The sequence below is a fragment of the Castanea sativa genome, chromosome 1 (genome assembly GCF_040712315.1).
Source record: "Castanea sativa cultivar Marrone di Chiusa Pesio chromosome 1, ASM4071231v1".
In the NCBI taxonomy this organism is placed as follows: Eukaryota; Viridiplantae; Streptophyta; class Magnoliopsida; order Fagales; family Fagaceae; genus Castanea; species Castanea sativa.
Genome location: NC_134013.1, coordinates 17,955,227 through 17,974,277, shown reverse-complemented (window position 1 = coordinate 17,974,277; position 19,051 = coordinate 17,955,227). Strand labels below are relative to the sequence as shown.

Below are 19,051 nucleotides of genomic sequence, written 5' to 3'. Positions count from 1 at the left end.
CCTCCCCTCTACTCCCCTCTACTCTCTTCCTTCTCTAAACTCCCAAACAAGCCATTAGTCAAAGCCCTAAATCGGTAAATCCGTGGCAAGTGAATAGTTTAATAAGCTGAGTTCTATGACGGATTTTAATGACCTACAGAATAAAGACTCACGTCCAAAACTTCAAATTTGCACTTTAAACTGTCTTTTTTTTCTTTTCCTTTTTTTCTTTTTTTGTTGAGAAAGTAAACCATCAAATTGAGTAGATCTAGAAAACACTATACCTTTTATACAAAGAAATCAAATCAAACCAGATCAATCAAATTGTCAGGTATAGCACAAAACAAAACCATCTCTCAAATACCCATAAAATCTACTGTGCAAGGCTATGACACACTGTAACTCCCCCACGGAGTGGCCAAGGGGATTTCATGGTGGATGGATTTGGGCTTCTGTGACAGTTGATTGAAGCTTGCAAGGGTGATTTTGGGATTATTGGTGGCTATGGGCTACAAAAGGGTTAGATAATAAAATGAGTCCTTCTTGTGCCATTTTTTGTGGCACAAGATTTATCCTAATAAAATGGGTTTTACTAATATGTGTTTTTAGGGTATAAATTAGTACACTATTTTATAAAAATTTCTATAGAAAAAGAAAAAGTGACTAACTGTTTTGATAGCTTTTTTTATTCTTTATAAAAATTTTCCCAAAATAGATAGGCATACATTAATTAGATTCATATAAAATTATTAATTTAAAAACTTTAAAATTTTAGAAACTTTGAGTAGTACAGGTGAGGAGGCTCGGCCACTGTGTGATGGCTATGGATAATGCCATAATGGTTGTGAGGGTTGGATTTGTAAAGGATTTATGTGAGTGAGTGGTTTGATTGTGGCTTGAGGCATGTTTAATAGGACTGCTTAATTGTTGGAACCACCATGAAAGGTAACTTAGAGTAGAGGTGGTTGAGTTTGTATGTTTTGCACCTAGATTGGTGAATAGATATGTTAATTTCTATAGTTAGTTTTTAGTTTGTGAATAATATTTGGTTGATTTTGTTCTTGGTCAATAGTTATGAATGAAAATTTTAAACCATGTAAGGTAACTTAGTGATGATGAGTTTGCATTTATAGTAATCATCATCTATATTTGTGCATTAATTATTTTTATTAGAGGAATTTATATAATAATTATTTTTATAGTTTTTATATAGGAAACTATTTTTGTTTGGAATAATAATAATAATAATAATAATAATAATAATAATAATAATAATAACTACTACTTTAGAATATGACATTCTTTCTCATGTTTATTATATTTGACAATAATTCATGCAAAAAAATTTAAAATTAACCATTAGTGAATTCACTAATATTAGTCTGAACCATTTACATTTCCTAACTTCTTTTATTGATATTGTGGTATTTATTTTATGTAATTAAAAATATTACTCATATGATAAATACATTAATTTTGTTATATTAATTATTATAAGTATAATAAAGTTTAGATGTCATTTTCTAAGATTAATATGAGAAATAATGGATTTGAAAAAAATATGGTATTTTTGCTTAAAAAAATTGAAACAAAGTCTAAAAAAAGTAAAAATATATTAATAACACACAATCTAAAATGTTAAAAAAATTATTGATAGATATTTGTATTTATATTCTTGAATAGGCAAGAAACATGCCTATTTATATCCATCACTATATCATGAAGTTTTCATTGTAAACACATATAAAGTGAGTGATTGAGATTGTTTAAAAAACCAGTTTTTTTTTTTACTATTTAGATTATTTTGTTATTATTCATGGGTCTCATTGCACTTTTTGATATTATTTATGAGCCTCACTGTACTATTTTAACTACCTTTTAGGTTTATCTACAGTACTTTTAGTAAAAAAATTTCAGTTTCAGCTGAATAAGTTGTTCCCAATCAGACTCAAAATGATCAAATCACTACACCATTCTTATTTTTTCTATAAAATAGAAAGTTAAAAATTATAATTTTTTAAAAAGAAAATTATTGAAATATTTGAGAAAACTAATAAGAAAATGCACTGTACCTCTTATAGAAACTTGGATATCATAAACTTACTTTCCATATTCTACTTAGATTGAAATTAATTAGAGTTAACATCTCTTATTGGGATTCTAGAAAACATCCTCCATTCCCTGAAAAGAAACATCACAAATGTTAGCTCATGGTGAACGCTGGGTTTTCCAAGTATGTTAGGTTCAATTGATTGCATGCATTGAAAATGGAAAAATTGTCCAACTATGTGGAAAGTTCAATATTATGATCATATTCAAGAGCCAACTATTATTTTGGAAGCAGTAGCATCATATGATATGTGGCTATGACATGCATTTTTTGGGTTACCTAGGTCAAATAATAACACTAATGTGTTAGAGCAGTCTCATATATTTTCTGAGCTTGTACAAGGACGTGCTTCTATAGCTAATTACTCAATCAATGGTCATGACTATACAATGAGATATTATCTTGTTGATGACATATAAGCAAAGTGGGCAACATTTGTGAAAACAATCCCAACTCTACAAGGACAAAAATGAAAATTATTCGCAACATTCCAAGAGACGTATAAGAAGGATGTTAAGCATGCTTTTGGAGTGCTTCAAGCACGTTTTGCAATTGTTTGTGGACTTGCACAATTTTTTCATCTTAAAACACTTCAAGAAATCATGAAAGCGTGCATAATTCTCCATAACAGGATTGTTGAAGATAAATGAGATGAAAATGAAGTGGTAGACTTGGATTATGAACAAATTCATGAAGTGGATAATTCTTCTATACAAGTGTCGCGTGAACAAGCTGGTGAATTTATGGCATACATTCAAAGTCATGAATGTATTAGAGACCGAGAAATTCATTCTCAACTTCAGTTAGACCTCTTTGAACATTTATGGCAATTGTAAGGTGAGTCGTAGGAACTTGAGTGTGAGTTTTTATTGTAATTTGACATGAGTTATGTATGTGAGCACTTTATGGGCTACATTGTTGCAGCTATAATATTTGTTCCATTTTATATGTTTTTTGATAAGTTTTCTCCACTTCATAGTTTACATATATGCTTCATGTAAATGGTTGTTGATGGGTTGATAATTTACTCCAAGATTGCTTCCTGACGATTGAGAAATTTTTTTAGGCCAAAAAAAATATATATATATATTTCGGGATTATAAAAAAAATATTATTTTTACATTAGACGATTATTTGCAATTATGTGGTTATGGCGGTGGCGGTTGCGGCTGCAGTTGCTGTGGTGGTGGCAGTGACGAGGGTGGTTGTGGTGGTGGTGGTGGTGGTGGTTATGATTGTTGTTTATTGTATTGGATATATATACATATATATATATATATATATATATTATTTTATTGTAGTGGATATATTATTTTAGGGGTAAATACACTAAACCCACCTGTGGTTTGGCCCGAAATCACTTTACTTACCTGTGGTTTAAAAAATGTCACTTTATCCACCTGAGGTATATTCTGTTTGTTTTCTGTAACCCACCTCTGTTAAAATCAGGAGTAAATATGTATTTTTGCTCAAATTTTATGACTCTTCCCTCCCAAAACAAAAAATAACACAAAAATGCAAGAGAAATAAGATCAAAATGGAGGGTTTAGAGGTTAAAAAAAAAAATTGCACAACAATGGCGAGACCCATTTGCTTTTGGCTACAGTACTTTGCATTCTTGATGTTCATAGGCCCCATCGTTTTTTATGCTTTGCCACAACCCACGGACACCACGACCACCACAGTCTCACCAAGGTGAAACCTTTTTTCTTTCCATCTTTTACTTTCTTTTTTCTTTTTCTCAACAGTTACTTAGAAGTTTTAGGAAAAAAAAGAGAAAATGTGCAACTGAAAATGCTAAAAACTACTGCTTTTTCTCAGAAACCAAACAGTGGCTATGCCTTTCTGTGCTCTATTCTGCTGGAATTGACACAACTATGTGGCTTTATTGAAGTTGAAACAAAAGAACCATGATGAGATTTTCATATATTATTTTTGTTTATGTTTCCCAAACCCCAATCTTTCAAAAAGCCCATTTCTTTTCTTCATATGTTCAATCCGTTTGGTTGTTGAGAAAGTGCAAGAAAAGAGTAGAAATTGCAATTCTGTAGTTAACTGAGCATAAATATCACTATTTGGCAAAATCATTCAGGATTTTCTTTTGTTATGCTTTAAGTTTATTAAGAAGAACAGATTCTCTAAAACCCATTTCTTTAATTTCTTGATCCATTCTTTGAGTTTGGTTGATGAGAAAGTTCAAGAAAAGGGAAGGAATTGATATCTGATAACATCTACAAAAATTGTGCCCAACACTGGAAGCTGACACATATGACTCCCCTGCCCAACCCTTCACATCAGAAGATGGCGTTCAAAAAGCCCGAGGGTGGGTTCTTGGTGGCAATAGTGCAATAAATGCTGGGTTTTATAGACGAGCTAATGATTTTTATAAGAAATCAAGAGTGAATTGGGATCTTAGGGTTGTGAAACAATCCTATGAGTGGGTTGAGAGGGCTATTGTGTTTAGACCAGAGCTCAAGAATTGGCAATTAGCGGTTTAAGATGGGTTATTGGAAGCTGGTGTTAATCCTTATATTGGGTTTAGTTTGGATCACTCGGTGAGAACCAAGATTGGAGGTTCTACTTTTGATCGTACAGGGAAGAGATACAATGCTGTTGATCAGGCAAATTTTTTTTATTTAACCTCAAAACCCTTCATTTTGATCTTGTTTCTCTTGCATTTTTGTGCTATTTTTTGTTTTGGGAGGGGAGAGACAAAATTTGAGCAAAAATACCTATTTACCCTTAATTTTAACAGAGGTAGGTTACGGAAAACAAACGGAATATATCTAACGGAACATACCTCAGGTGGGTAAAGTGACACTTTTTAAACCATAGGTGGGTTTAGTGTAATTACCCAATTATTTTATTGTGTTGTTTATATTATTTTATTGTGTTGAAAGCTAAAATAAAATCACTAATGTTGGATATTTTGTAAAATGAGAAAGTAAAATAGATAAAGTAGTTTTTTATAGTGCTAAATAGCTAAAATTATAGCTCTACCAATGTAGATACTCTAATAAGCAAGTATTTGTTTTCACAAATATCATAATAAAGTTTTGTGTGTATTGTTCAAAAACTCATATAAAGTTTTGTCAGTATTGTTCAAAAACTCATATAATCAAATGGTTTGTGTTAATTTTATACTAACTTGTTTTTTTTTTTTAAAACAAGTTGATCACATTCTTGGTAACCGTACCAATGGCAAACTCAAGGCTTTGCTTGAAAAGATAGGGTTATATATTTAATTTAATTTAGAAGATTGTATTTTTGTTATGAGAATTTGGATAATTTGATAAGAATACACGCATCAGATTTTGCATAGCTTCGTATATATCCAAACTTGCAACAGTAATTATGCATATATATATATATATGGTTACTGTAGCTTTATATTTCATTATTTAAATACTTTTTCTCTCTCCCCTCATAATCTCTCTCTTCTCTCTCTTCTCTTTCTTCAATTCAGAAATCAAAATCTCTACAACCAATCAATCCATCCACCCACCACTGTAACCCAGTACTGCCAACCACTACCACCACAACATTACAATATCTAACAATCTGACCACAAAATCAACCAAAAATCAAACAAACCCACACACAGACACGCCAACAAAGGCAGAGAGAGCATTGTTGCGGACTTATGATTGTGGGTTGGTGCTTGGAAGTCGACTAGAACAAGTCTCGATGCTTGTGGAGGAGATCAATGTTTGGGACGAATCTCTATGCTTGTGGATCGATGTTGTAGCTATGGGTTGGTGCTTAGAAGTCAACTGGAACAAATCTTGGTGCTGGTGGAGGAGATAGGTATTTGGAACGAATCTCTGTGCTTGTGGATCGATGTTGTGGCTATGGGTTGGTGCTTGGAAGTTGACTGGAACAAGTCTCAGTGCTTGTAGAGGAGATTGGTATTTGGAACAAATCTTTGTGCTTGTGGATTAGTGCTTGTGGCAGAGAAGGATGCTTATGTCGCTTAAGGGTTTAAGTGGAGGGAGAGACGTCTAATCGTGAGGGGGAGAGGGAGAGGTGATATGAGGAAAGGAGGCTCTTGGATGGGGACGAAGTCGGGATTTAGAGTTAGGGGGCGGGTTTGTTGTTGGCTGTGTGGGGTGGCTCTGACCTCTAGCTCTACTACTACTTAGCTATTTGAGGGATTTTTTTTTGGTGTGTGTGACTTTGATGTTGCTGCTTGGTAATGACAAAACAATTTTATTTAAAATTTTTTAAAGGCTGGGTTTTTTGTGTTTGATAAAATTGGTTAATTGGGCTTATTTTGTTTTAGATTTACTATTGGTAATTTTTGCTATGATAATTTGTTGGGCTTGTATATTTTGTTTAAATTTTAGATCTATTGAATTTTTTATGGTCCTACGAGAAGGAATGCTAGAGCAAAAAACTTTTTTACAAATTATTGATATAGTGAGTAATTATTGGTAAGTCAAAAAGTGGTGTAAAAGGTGGGCTAAGTGTGAACTGATATGAATTTTCTACCTCAATGGTTAGTAAAAATGTTGTAGAGAAGTTTGTAGCAATAACATTACTCTTAAAAGAATTAATGATATTATTAAAGGGAGGCAAAATGTAATTTTATAGAACAAAATTGCTAAAATCAGTACTTGGGTAATATTTTTTCAGTAATATTATATACTAATATAATATTAGTGTATAATATTTCTCTCATCCATGGAGGTAGTGTCTTCAAGAATGGAGAGAGAGAGTGTGTGTTTTTAGATTGGTTAAAAGGGAGCTGAGAGAAATAATATAAAAAAAAGTAAGGAAGGTGATTATTTAAATAAAATAGATGGTAGAATAGATAAACTGATGTCGGAGTTTTGAATAAGTGACTGTGTAAAATAGAAATAGTGGGTTCAAATGCTAAAATAGATAGAAAATTTTGCAGAAATCCAATTGCTCTTATATTGTATACTACATCTATATATAATTATTAATAAAATATGTTGAAAAATATTATTATTGGTGAGGTCGGCTTCTCTCCAGTTTTAATACCTAATGTTGTCTCTTGTTTTTATCCAGATAACTGACACTTGGCAAATAAAAGATCTAACGACTAAAAAAAAAAAAATCACATCTCTTTCTTTCTCCAACATCTCCTTCCATGACAATTTCAGATTTTCTCTCCATTTGTCTTTCTTTCTCTCTCCCATATTATTTTCGTTATTTTATTTTTATTTTTATTATTAATTTTAATTTTCAATCTTTCATTATATTATCAAAATATTTTCTTTAGTTTATTTATGCTTTGTTATTAGCCAACTCATAACTTGGACATTTTTTGTTCTGTTTTACATAATACTTTCTCACCCAAATTCTAAGAAGCTCATAATATTCTCCTAGTATGGATAATGATTAGCTCCAAAACAAGTCATATAATTTATAAAACTATCCATATTTATTATTTAAGAGAAGTCATGTGACTCATTAAAAAAAGTCATGTGAAATCTATAAATAAACGATCTCTTCAATCATCATATAAGGGGTTGAAAGAAGATATCTCTAAACTAATTTGAAGCTAAACTTTTAAAAATTTAGTTCCAAACATATTTCTGATATCTTCATTCAATCTATTATGTGGCAATTGAAGTAATTATCCATATATAATTTTAATTATATATTTTTAAAAATAAATTATATGACTTGTTTAAATAATACATATAAATAATTATATAATTTGTGTTCGTATAATGCTTTGTAAAAGATATTTTCAAACAGGATTGAGCCACAAACTTTGTCCAACAACCAACATTCTCCAATGGCCTTTGATTTTGTTGGGTTATAAATTATAATGCGAGCATGGGTTCATTCCTTCATGGCCATGACACTTACATGTTGCAGTTAGATTGATTTGTGGGTAAGAAGAGGCAGCCAAGAGTCACCCCTACGGCCAAAAGACGCTTTAATTTGACAATGGGTTCTATCATATCATGTGTGCCATCGAGATCTCTGCATTGGGGCCTTGAGTGACTGAAGCATCTGCCAAAAGAACAAGGAAAGAGACAGAGAAAGATCGTAATTAACGGCTTTTCCCTTTGTTTATTAATTTCTTTAAATTTTTATTCAAAAACCTTGGCCTTTGTTTTTTGGGTCTTGACTTAATGAGTCAGGAATCTGAGCATCTGACCTAAACAATGCAGCACAAAAAGCGAGCCACATAGACATAGGGTGTGTGACCAGTGTGAGAGAGAAAGAAAGAGATTCCTCAACGAGGAGAGGCAAAAAGAGCTCGGGAACCATAGCTTTTGCTTTGAAAAGTCAGCAACATACAGCAAACGACAAATACCCTTTGACATCAAAAAATTGTAAACGTAATGTGAATGTACAAAACTGTGCTTCTAGTTGAATACTTGAAAACGATACCATTATCAATGGTCCAAATCCAATACCATATACCCAAAAAATAAAAAATAAAAGATAGCATGCACTTTCTCTTGCTTTCATGTTTTGAAACTGTTAAAGTAACAACACACAGCACAAGTTCTGTTTTGGGGTTGCACTTTAACCTCGAATCCAAAGCCAAGTAGAAGTACTCAGAGTCAACTACCATTCAATATTATATATACTATTATTGATTTAAAAAAAAAAGAAAAATACAAAAAAAACCCACCCGTGTGTTCTTCCGTGAAATCTTTGTGGTGTCAACGAAAGGACTCTAATATCTGAGGCCAACTACAAAAAAGTGTCTCCTAGGAAGCTTCCTACCTCACTTCCTCCTCGGCTCGCTTTCCCTTTTTTCCATTTGCTTTGGTAAATTTGGTTGGATACCTGTGCCTCCTCAAAAATCCCATCTTTAAAAAGGCCAAAAGACCCACCAAAGCTCTCTATCCGTTTTCACTCTCACCCTTTGTTCCACTCATCACTTAGCACTAGAAGTTGCAGTTGCAGTGGACTGGCTGGTACATCTTCCATCTCCATTCATCTCATATTTTGTTTATCTTAGTTTGGTGTTTTTGTTTCTTTTATGGGCACAGCTTACTTTTGCTTGAATTAGTGTGTGTTTGTGTGAATGTGGTCTTTTGGATTGATTCATCAGTATGTTTTTTTTTTAGTACCCCTAGTTCTTTTAGCTATAATACTTGAAGATATGCTTTATTTCCTGAGAAAATACATATATGTTCTTTTTTGGAAACTAGAATTGGGGTTAGAATGTCAAGATCCATTTAAGATAAAAGGGTTCTTTTCAGTGGTACTCAAACCATTAATTTCATCTTGTCTAAGATAAAAAAAAGTTCATTTCTTTTCACTCTCTTTTAGTGCTTTTCTTTAGTCATTTTTGTATCCCCTCCAAATCACTAGCTAGCGCCTCTTTTATTTCTGTCTTGAAGAATTTATCTTTCTTCTGATGTTTGTTTGCATCTGCAGCCTGAATTCTTGATTATTAGAATTAGAAACTTCCCATGATGTGTTGTTAAGCCCTATTTCCTATTAAGCTCCATCTGTGGCTTAGATTGTTATTGCAAACTAAAGAATCAGGATGTTATTGACAAATTAATTCCAAAGCTAGCTTCTTGGATGGTTATGTGACTCTTATACGCGTGTTAATCTGTGTATTGTCACATTCTTTTGAGTAGTTGAATTGATTCCTTAGCCTTTTTGACTCTCTGTGATAGTTTATGATATCCATAAATGTAAATTTCTTCTATTTGTTTATTTATTTATTTAGATAAGTGCATAAATGTAAAATTCTCAAACTGGATTTCAGTCAGTAGTCACTATTAACACCATTACCCCTTTATTATTGTAGTTCTTTTTCAACAATTTCTATTCAATGGAGCATGATCATTGTGAGTCATCAAGAACTACTCGGAAGAGAAAGTTTCAAGAAGAAGATGGTATCTTGAGCTTCTCCATGGACGATCTCAATCAAGACCTTCTTGAAAGGGTCCTCTCATGGCTTCCAACATCCACATTTTTCCGCCTTAATTCAGTGTGCAAGAGATGGAAATCGGTTGCAGCTTCTGTGAGTTTCAAGCTTGCCTGCTCTCGAGTTCCTTCTCGGGATCCATGGTTTTTCATGGTTGATCCCCATCTCAATCAATCAATTGTCTTTGACTCTGCTGAGAGAAGTTGGAAGAAACTTGATCACCCACCTCTCCTCCAGAAAGACTCTAACCAAAATTCCATGCCTGTCGCAGCTTCTGGTGGCTTGATCTGTTTCCGCAATTTAACAGGCAACTTTATTATATGCAATCTTGTGACAGGATCCTGCAGAGAACTCCCTCCATTGGATGCAGCCCAACGAAATCAAACTATTCATGCTATTGTGATGAATACATCTTCTGAATACAGTGGCTCCTACAAGCTTGTGTTAGTCTATGGTGAACTTCCAAAGCTCTCATGTATAGTCTATGACTCAAGCATTGGTTGTTGGGAGTGGGAGGCTGCATTAAGTAGGAAGGTTGAAAATTCTCTAGAATTTGATTCTGATGATGACAATGCTGTGTATTTTCTTAGTAAGGCTGGAAATTTAGTGGCAACCAACATGCAGAGAAGCCCATCTAAGCAATACTCGTCAGTTATTACTAGTAAAGATGGCGAGGAGATTTTATATTTCCTTAGCTCCTCAGGGAAGGTTGTCACTTGCAATCTGACCCACAAGTGCTTCTCGGAGTACCCCAGGTTATTGCCGGTATATTCTGAGTACTCCATTGATATCGTGGAATGTGGAGGTGAAATGCTGGTTGTTTTGTTGTCAGAGTTCCTTGAAAGTGCAAGCCTAAGGGTGTGGAGGTATGATGAGGATATTCGGTCTTGGCACCAGATCGCAGCAATGCCTCCAGCAATGTCACATGAGTGGTTTGGCAAGAAGGTGGATATAAACTGTGTTGGAACTGGTCACCAAATATTGGTCTGCTTAAACTCTGGCGAACTCTTTAGCTATGTTCTTTGTGATGTGGTGACCAATGAATGGGTTGAATTGCCCAAATGTTGTGTGAATGGTAAAGCCATTGAATTCATGTCTGCCTTTTCATTTGAGCCCAGGATTGAGGCTACCGTATGAGAGCAGAATGATTTGGAATGGGTGAGATAAATTGAGGATTGAAGAGTGCCATCTTTTAATTTCCTTTTTTCCTATTTGTCTTATTTCTTTTTCTGTTTCATATTCTTCTAGCATTTTGTATTTATTTATTTATTTTAATTTATTGGAATTGTTTAACCAAACCCAGCCAATGGATCCAGATTTGTTGATGACATATTGAGATATGGTTTCCTTTATCAGTGTCTTATTCTTGTACTACCTTTTAATAATTAGCTTGTAATTGGTAGAAAGTTGACACTCGACAGAAATGCGCAAATTTACTTTCTGAGTGAAAATTACCAAATTTCTAAACAAGAAATTCCCTTGATGAAAGCCACATTTTTTTTTTATGAAAAAAAAAGTGGGCGGGGCGACCATATGTGGCTTACCCCCAGGGCGTGACTTGATGAAAACCACATAATTGATAGAAAGTTAACAAAATGATATGCCTCAATGAGATCAATTTATAGAGTGCATTTGGCAAGACCCTTGTTTTTGTGATAGTTTTTCACAATCTCTTAAGCAATTTTTTTTTTAGTTGTACTTCTACAGTTCTACCTAGAATAAAGGTGGTTTGATTTTGGCTAATCAACTCTCTCAAGCTAATTTTACTAATATATTGCAGCATGAGAGTGATCTAAACTACCCCATGCATCCTTGAAGGATCGGATACCTTACGTACAAAAGTTATAATAGTTGCATTAAACTCCCCCAAAAGCCTATCAAATCCGAGAAATGATTGCACAACCTATACACTACAGCATCATTATTCACTATCTGCCAGACCTTCTTAAAAAATTGAGCCGTGAATCCAAATGGTCTAGGTGCTTTTTATCCTTTCATAGTGATAATGGCTTGCGGAATCTCTTCTACCTTTACCTTAGCTTGTATATTGCTCCTTTTGCTGACTTGAGATATGTTGCTGGTTAATCATTGCAGCATCTTCTTCAGTAAATGCGTTAGCTGGTGTCCTAAAAGATGTTCGTAACGAAAAAACTAACTTCCATGTCTTTATGTAAGTAAAGCTATCTTTGGATCCCCTATGTTCAACCACTTTACCCTTGACATCAGCTTCAGAGAAGAGATTCATCAGCATTTCTCAAAGATTTAAAGCAAAGAAACAAAAAATAGACTCATAGAGGCACTATTTCTGTTTGTAAATGAACTCAATTGTCTTTCAGCCAAACACAGCATAAATCTCTCTTTATTGACTTATATATATAGCACTCCCCTATAGCTTTAACTTTGGAGTGGAGTCTTCCTGACCCATACAAGAAAATCTTTATGCTTAAATCGAAAGTTGATTAATTTTAAAGGTTTAGGACTAGTAATGTGGCTAATTCAACACGAGTGTATTATATATGAACATAATTTCATATTAAGTTACATGATGTTGTTTTGTTTCGGTATTTTCCATTAATGGCATTACATATAATAAGCTTTTGGTTTAAATTTAAATGATGTTTAAAGTGTAGAGTCTAATTAGAGGACAAAGCTTCCCTTGTATGGATAAGAGCACTAAACGGGACACAAAATTGACACGTGTCCATTTTAAGACACATGTCAATATTGTGTCATTTCCAATGCTCAAAACCACTTGAGGGAAGCCGAACCTAGATTTGAAACTCTTGATCAAGGTTTAATTTGGCCCTTAAATTGGATTTAAATTTTAATAACCTAAAATTGAAAAAAAAATTATAATTTGAGCATACCTTACTATCCAATTAATCCATTAATTTGATAGTTTTAGTATTAATATTTTATGAATGAAAATTTTATAATAGTGTAGACATTATAGTTAAGGATAAAATTTAGGTAAGATTCCTCAATTAAATCCAAACACATAAGTACATTGAATTTTCAAAAAAGAGATTCATCAGCATTTCTCAAAGATTGAAAACAAAGTAACAAAAAAAAGACTCATAGAGGTGTTGGGAATATTACACAAAGTAATAACGGAAGAACAAGGTTAACACAAAAGACAAACAGAAAATAGATAACTTGAAAGTACTGTATCATTTTACTTAGACAATATTTGCTCTCCACACTTTTGTTGCTAAAGAGTTATTGTAAATTTGTCCCCAAAATACAACCAAGATGTTGGGTTCTACAGATAGCAATTTTGGAAAAGGACCATAGGATTTCTTATGTTTCTCTCTAACTTACGATTTTGTAGATGCTCTTATATATATAGCACTCCCCTATAGCTTTAACTTAGGAGTGGAGTCTTCATGACCCATTCAAGAAAATCTTTATGCTTAAATCAAAAGTTGATTAATTTGAAAGGTTTAGGACTAGTAATGCGGCTAATTCAACACATGAGTGTATTATTTATGGACATAATTTCATATTAAGTTACATGATGTTGTTTTGTTTCAGTATTTTCCATTAATGGCATTACATTTAATAAATTTTTAGTTTAAATTTAAATGATGTTTAAAGTGTTAGGTCTAATTAGAGGACAATGCTTCTCTCGTATGGATATGAGCAATAAACGGGACACAAGATTGACACGTGTCCATGATAACGCCTTAAAATGTAAACTTGTTATATATTTATGTAAGCGTTATCTCCTTATTACTATGCTTAATTTGTATAATTAAGCCATAATTTGCATTAGTCCCTATTATTTATCTTTACATAATTTCTTGAATAAGATATCATTTATTGCGTGTAATTTTCTACTTTCAGGAAATCATGTTAAAAAGATGAGTTTACAAGAGTTTGTGAGAGAATGAAGGTCAAACTAGAATTAAAATGGAGTTAAAGGACCATGCTTAAATGTCTAAGGAAGTGCAGCTGGAGTGCTTGGGTCGTCTACCATATTTGGAAGCTTTAAATAAGGAAATAAATCAAAGAGGCAGAATCTAAAAAGGAAAAATCAGATTTGAGCACTGATTAGTATTTTGGACGTATCTCTCTCCTCAAAAATTCAATTGACACAAGCCTAGATGGGTTGGAACTGTGACTTAAATATCTACAACTTTTCAGTTTTGAGTTCTTTGAAATTCACAATTTTTGAAGGTCGAAAATAACTCACAAGTTACTACTGTAAATCTGAACGAAACTTAAAATAGTAAAAGTTTTATTTTCTTTGGACACTTTGACATTAAGGTTTGGAAGGGAGGCTGTATAGAACGAATTTTGGAGAGAAAAATCTTATATTTTCCTTTCTCTAATGGCAGCCTAAACTCTTTGCTAGGGTTAGGGGTTATGTTTCTTCTATACGGTATGAATATTCAATGTGATTCTTTCTAGGATTTTATCAACGACATATTTGATTGTTTAATTAGATTTCTATTAGTTCTTTCATGTTCAATCATGTTTTTCTTATTGTTTAGATGAATTTCTAATAGTTTTAGATATAAATCAGGTTTTAAAGTGAATGAGTTTTTCTGAAAATTTTTCTAACTACATTATCAATTTAGGTTATCATGCGTTCTTGAATTGTCTCCGTTCAACCGAATCATAAGTATTTAATTGTATAAGAACAATCAATTATAAAATATATATTTTCTTAGATCACAAAGAATTTCATATCGATATAGGGAAACACCTCGATACTCTAGTATTTACATTATTGATTTAAATAAGTTTTTATTATTATTCTTGTTAACAATCACCAAGCAAAAGTACTTTTCTTCTTCACCCAAATTGTTGTTTAATTATATTGTCTTTAAATTTATCCTGCTCCTTGTGGTTTGACCTCGGTACTCCTAGAATTATATTGCTACGATCTCTTGCACTTAGGAGTGAGCAAACAATCCATTTTAAGACACATGTCAATATTGTGTCATCCTCAATGCTCAAAACCACTAAGCCAAACCTAAATTTGAAACTCTTGGTCGAGGTTTAATTTGGCCCTTAAATTGGATTTGAATTTTAATATAAATTAAAACTAAAAAAAATTATAATTTGAGCGTACTTTACCATCCAATTAATCCATCAATTTGATAGTTTTAGTATTAATATTTTATGAATGAAAATTTTATAATAGAGGGTAGACATTATAGTTAAGGATAAAATTTAGGTAAGATTCCTCAATTAAATCTAAATACATAAGTACATTGAATTTAATTGTAGTTGAAAATGATAACACGTCTTGCTTGCGTTTTATTTGTTAATACAACATATTAGATTTCTAATTTTGTGTAAATGCATGCGTGTAAAATACATCTAAATATATTTTAGGTCGAAATAAACGGAAATTAGGTCGAAATAAACGGAAATTAAGATGAATGTATTTAAGTTTTTTTCCTGCCATTAATCATATATCTGAGGGGAAAAAAAAAAAAATAGCAGCAATTAAAAATTTTGTAATGTGAAAGTAACTGACGTGGCAAGGCATAATTGGGTAACGTAAACAGGAATTGACAGAAAGACTTCGGAGCTGAACGGAGGCGATTTGTCCTTTTCAGTCCAATCAATATCATATTCCCTTTTGTACGCGGTTTCGGTGACCTCTTCGACAAGAAAATATCAATTATAAAAACCAAACAGAGATTTGCAAAACAAAAAAACACAAGAATTCAAATCAAAAGATGAAGAGAATGGAACGTGAAGAGGAATGTTTGAAACAAGAATTAGAGGAATTGCAAAAACAACTCGGAAAGAAGCTAAAGTTCGAGGAAGCTGTCTCCTCCCTCAACTCTCTCCTCCAAGATCGCTATCCCTCTGCCTCTCCCTCTCTCCACAAATTGGTTTGACCCCAATTTCTTTCTTACCAACTCTCTCTCTCTCTCTCTCTTTGTTTTTTATTCTAACCCTTATTATTATTATTCTATGGCAGTTTTATTCTGTTATATGCCGAGTTGCAACGGTTTTAAAGACTCGGTACACGGCACCGGGTTTTTGGCTCGCCGGATTGGGGCTTTTTGAAAAGGCTGTATGCTTAGTTTCTGATACTTCTGAGAAAGAATATTTGAAGAGTTGCATTTTGCAAGCTAAGGAGCATTTGCATCAACTAGACAATCCTATTGAGGCTCCACAATCGTCCAATCGAGGTCTAGTCTAAATGTCACAATCTTTTTGCTTTTTATTAAATTGAATTGTTTGGTTGATTGATTGATTGATTTTTGTTTGTTGTGGGTTGATTTTCAGGGTATCTATTTGAGGGGCATCTTACTGTGGATCCAGAGCCACCGCAGCCTAATTGGCTGGTGCATTCGAACCTCTTGGCGACTGCTGCCACGCTCATTGCAGCCGAATCCTCTTCTCAAGGCCGCTCGGAAAATGATGATAATAACAACACGTCGGAGAATGCTGCCGGTCTTCTTCAGGATCTCATGAGCAGGCTGGATGATGTTTTGCCACTGGTGGTAATTCTCTAGTTCCCGCCTCTTCGAGTTTCATACGTTAGGATAGCAAAAAGAAAACAATTTGATGAACCCCATTATGATATACAATTAGTTTATACAAAAAGGTCATCACTTTCAAGGAGTTAACATGTCTATGTTTTTAAGATCCCGGATGATGATGTTATACCCTCAAGAGCCCCACCTGCCAGTAAAGAAGTAGTTGCAAAGCTTCCAGTCGTTATTCTTACAGAGGAAATTCTTGCGAAGCTTGGAACAGATGCAGAGTGTGCGATTTGCAGGGAGAACTTGGTTGTGGGTGACAAGATGCAAGAGTTGCCTTGCAAGCACACCTTCCACCCTCCTTGTCTAAAGCCGTGGCTGGTAATTTACCTTTACCAGATTGCTTGGGATTTTTGGGGTTGTTTATTCTTTCAATTATTATGGACCTGATATAATTAATTAAATGATATAGGATTTCCATTCAACTTAATACTGTTTTACTTATCGCAGGATGAGCACAATTCTTGTCCAATTTGTCGCCATGAGTTGCTAACTGATGATCATGCCTATGAGAGCCGGAAGGAGCGGGAAAAGGAGGCTGAAGAAGAGAGGAAAGGTGCTGCAAATGCCATTCGTGGTGGTGAATACATGTACGTTTAAAGTAGCTTCACTTTTCACCATAAAAGACTTGCCAATAAGTGATATTACTGTACTTATAGACATGATTTATTGATTGTTGGAACAGTTGAGGTTACAGAAAGAAATTTTAGCGTCTTGTGTTTTTGTGCTGGATTTACTTCCATTTCAGTACCAATTGAGTGACTTACCAAGATGTTCTCTTGAAAATTGGCTTGTATGTTTGTTTACTTTTGATTTGCATTTACATTCTAAGGTGTAGTGTCCTTTCTGGAGGTAAGTGGCTGTGGTGGTGTTTCTTGTCCTGTTGAAGCTAATTGAATTTCAGACATAGAATAGACCACATGTGGTTCTTTATTTTGTTTTTATTGGGAAATGTTGAGTTGATTGAGACATCTCTAATGAAGCACATCTCTTGCATTTTCTTTCAAAAATCCCAGAGGAGAGCTGAATTCGTTTATTCATCTGTTATAACATTTTAATTTTTTTTAAATATAGATAATAAATGACTAATGAGGTATACTGGTTGTATACCCAAAGGTTCAAAAGAATTACAAATACATTTAATCAATAAACTCTTCCAGAGAAGGTCTCAAGGGATCCAAGAAGAGTTAATCAGATAAGTATCCAATAAACCAAGCTTTCAGATTCTCTATAGATAGCTCTTGATCTTTAATGGTCTCCCTATTCCTCTCCTAGAGCTATAGCTACCCAATCTGTGTTCCTTAAAAATTTAGAACTTCTACACCTCATTGAAACAACCTTATCACTGACTTTGGCATCATCCATTTCACTCCAAAAGCAACAAAAATAAAATTTCTTAACTCCATAGTATTAGTTACTGAACAATGCAATAGCAAATAATACAAAGATTCATAGCTATATTTGAATGTAACACAGCTATTTCCTATTATGATTCCCCTTATTATAAGATTATCCAATGTAAGAATTTTCTCCTAAATTGCTATCCACGCTAAAAGCTACCTTAGAAGGAATTTTGACCTTCCAAACTGCTTTCCATGGAAACCTGACCTTGCGGATACTTTCTTAATTTACCAGTTGTGTTGCCCATTGAAGTCTCTTCACTTCAGCTATGGTTGGATTACTTTTGATAGCGCCTTTGTTAGGTCTCCTCATTATATGTTGAACCTTTTTGTGTACTCCATTCTGTGAATCGTCTTATGCCTCCTGGTGGCTATCCTTGAAGGAATTCAACCTTGGCTATTATTTAATGAATTCTATGACCTAAGAAAGCATCTCAGTTACAAAGCTTCGAAATATATTCCATAACCACTGTTGCAAACATTGTAAACAACTCTCTGGTCAACTCTGGCTTGAATAGCTCTTTTTAGGTGTTCTCTAGAATTTTGATCAATTGAAATGGGGAATTAGCCTTCAGTGATCAGTTTGGAAACTCCATTTTTTGCTCAACTACACTGCCTTAGCAATGGAGCAAGAACTGGAGGTTGTATTCATCCACTGCTTTACAAAGTGAGCAAGCTACATGCTCTGTATCAATAAACCAGGCTAGACTGCATTTTGAGTAGGACTGCGTGTGGGTTGGATTGGACGGATTGAGTGAAAAAAATTTAACCAATCTGCCATTGTTGAGGTGGACAAATTATAAACTGCTGCCGACTCACCAAGCTTCAAAAAAGGCAAGTTAGTTGAAAATTTGGGCGGTTTCAGCTTGGCAGGTTGGGCAAGTTAGTTGTAGTTGTGTTGTACGCTATACTGAAATTTATTATTTATTTTTTTTACCATTTACTGATAAAGTTACATTGTATTTTCTTTAAGTCCTATAAATCATTGAAGGAAATCATAGGAAGTGATCAACTTCCCCATGGATCAAAGTACACGTCTTAATCTATGTATGTTTTCTAAATTTTTCTCTATATATATAGAGAGTACCATATTCATGCCATTATATATACTTACGAATATGTTGGGAAATATAATTTATTTTTCATGTTGTAGGTAAATTATGGAGTTAGC

General features: G+C 33.6%; 2 protein-coding genes across 2 annotated transcripts; both read left to right on the top strand.

Moving 5' to 3' along the window:
* The first annotated feature begins 8,743 nt into the window (after nucleotides 1-8,743).
* LOC142643807 (F-box only protein 13) lies at nucleotides 8,744-11,329 on the top strand. Its single transcript, XM_075818523.1, has 2 exons — nucleotides 8,744-9,000; nucleotides 9,849-11,329. Exon 2 carries the CDS (start codon nucleotides 9,873-9,875, stop codon nucleotides 11,103-11,105), a length of 1,233 nt encoding a protein of 410 aa, XP_075674638.1. The 5' UTR covers nucleotides 8,744-9,000; nucleotides 9,849-9,872; the 3' UTR covers nucleotides 11,106-11,329.
* Nucleotides 11,330-15,550: 4,221 nt separating this feature from the next.
* On the top strand, nucleotides 15,551-17,203 carry LOC142622942 (E3 ubiquitin-protein ligase AIP2). Its single transcript, XM_075796512.1, has 5 exons — nucleotides 15,551-15,823; nucleotides 15,913-16,126; nucleotides 16,224-16,441; nucleotides 16,586-16,801; nucleotides 16,931-17,203. Exons 1-5 carry the CDS (start codon nucleotides 15,665-15,667, stop codon nucleotides 17,078-17,080), a joined length of 957 nt encoding a protein of 318 aa, XP_075652627.1. The 5' UTR covers nucleotides 15,551-15,664; the 3' UTR covers nucleotides 17,081-17,203.
* The last annotated feature ends 1,848 nt before the right edge of the window (nucleotides 17,204-19,051 follow it).

Coding starts and splice junctions, on each gene's coding strand:
- LOC142622942 (XM_075796512.1), top strand. CDS start 15,665: ATGAAGAGAATGGAACGTGAAGAGGAATGTTTGAAACAAGAATTAGAG. Junction 16,442..16,585: donor ATGATGTTTTGCCACTGGTG/GTAATTCTCTAG, acceptor TATGTTTTTAAG/ATCCCGGATGATGATGTTAT. Junction 16,802..16,930: donor CTTGTCTAAAGCCGTGGCTG/GTAATTTACCTT, acceptor TACTTATCGCAG/GATGAGCACAATTCTTGTCC.
- LOC142643807 (XM_075818523.1), top strand. CDS start 9,873: ATGGAGCATGATCATTGTGAGTCATCAAGAACTACTCGGAAGAGAAAG.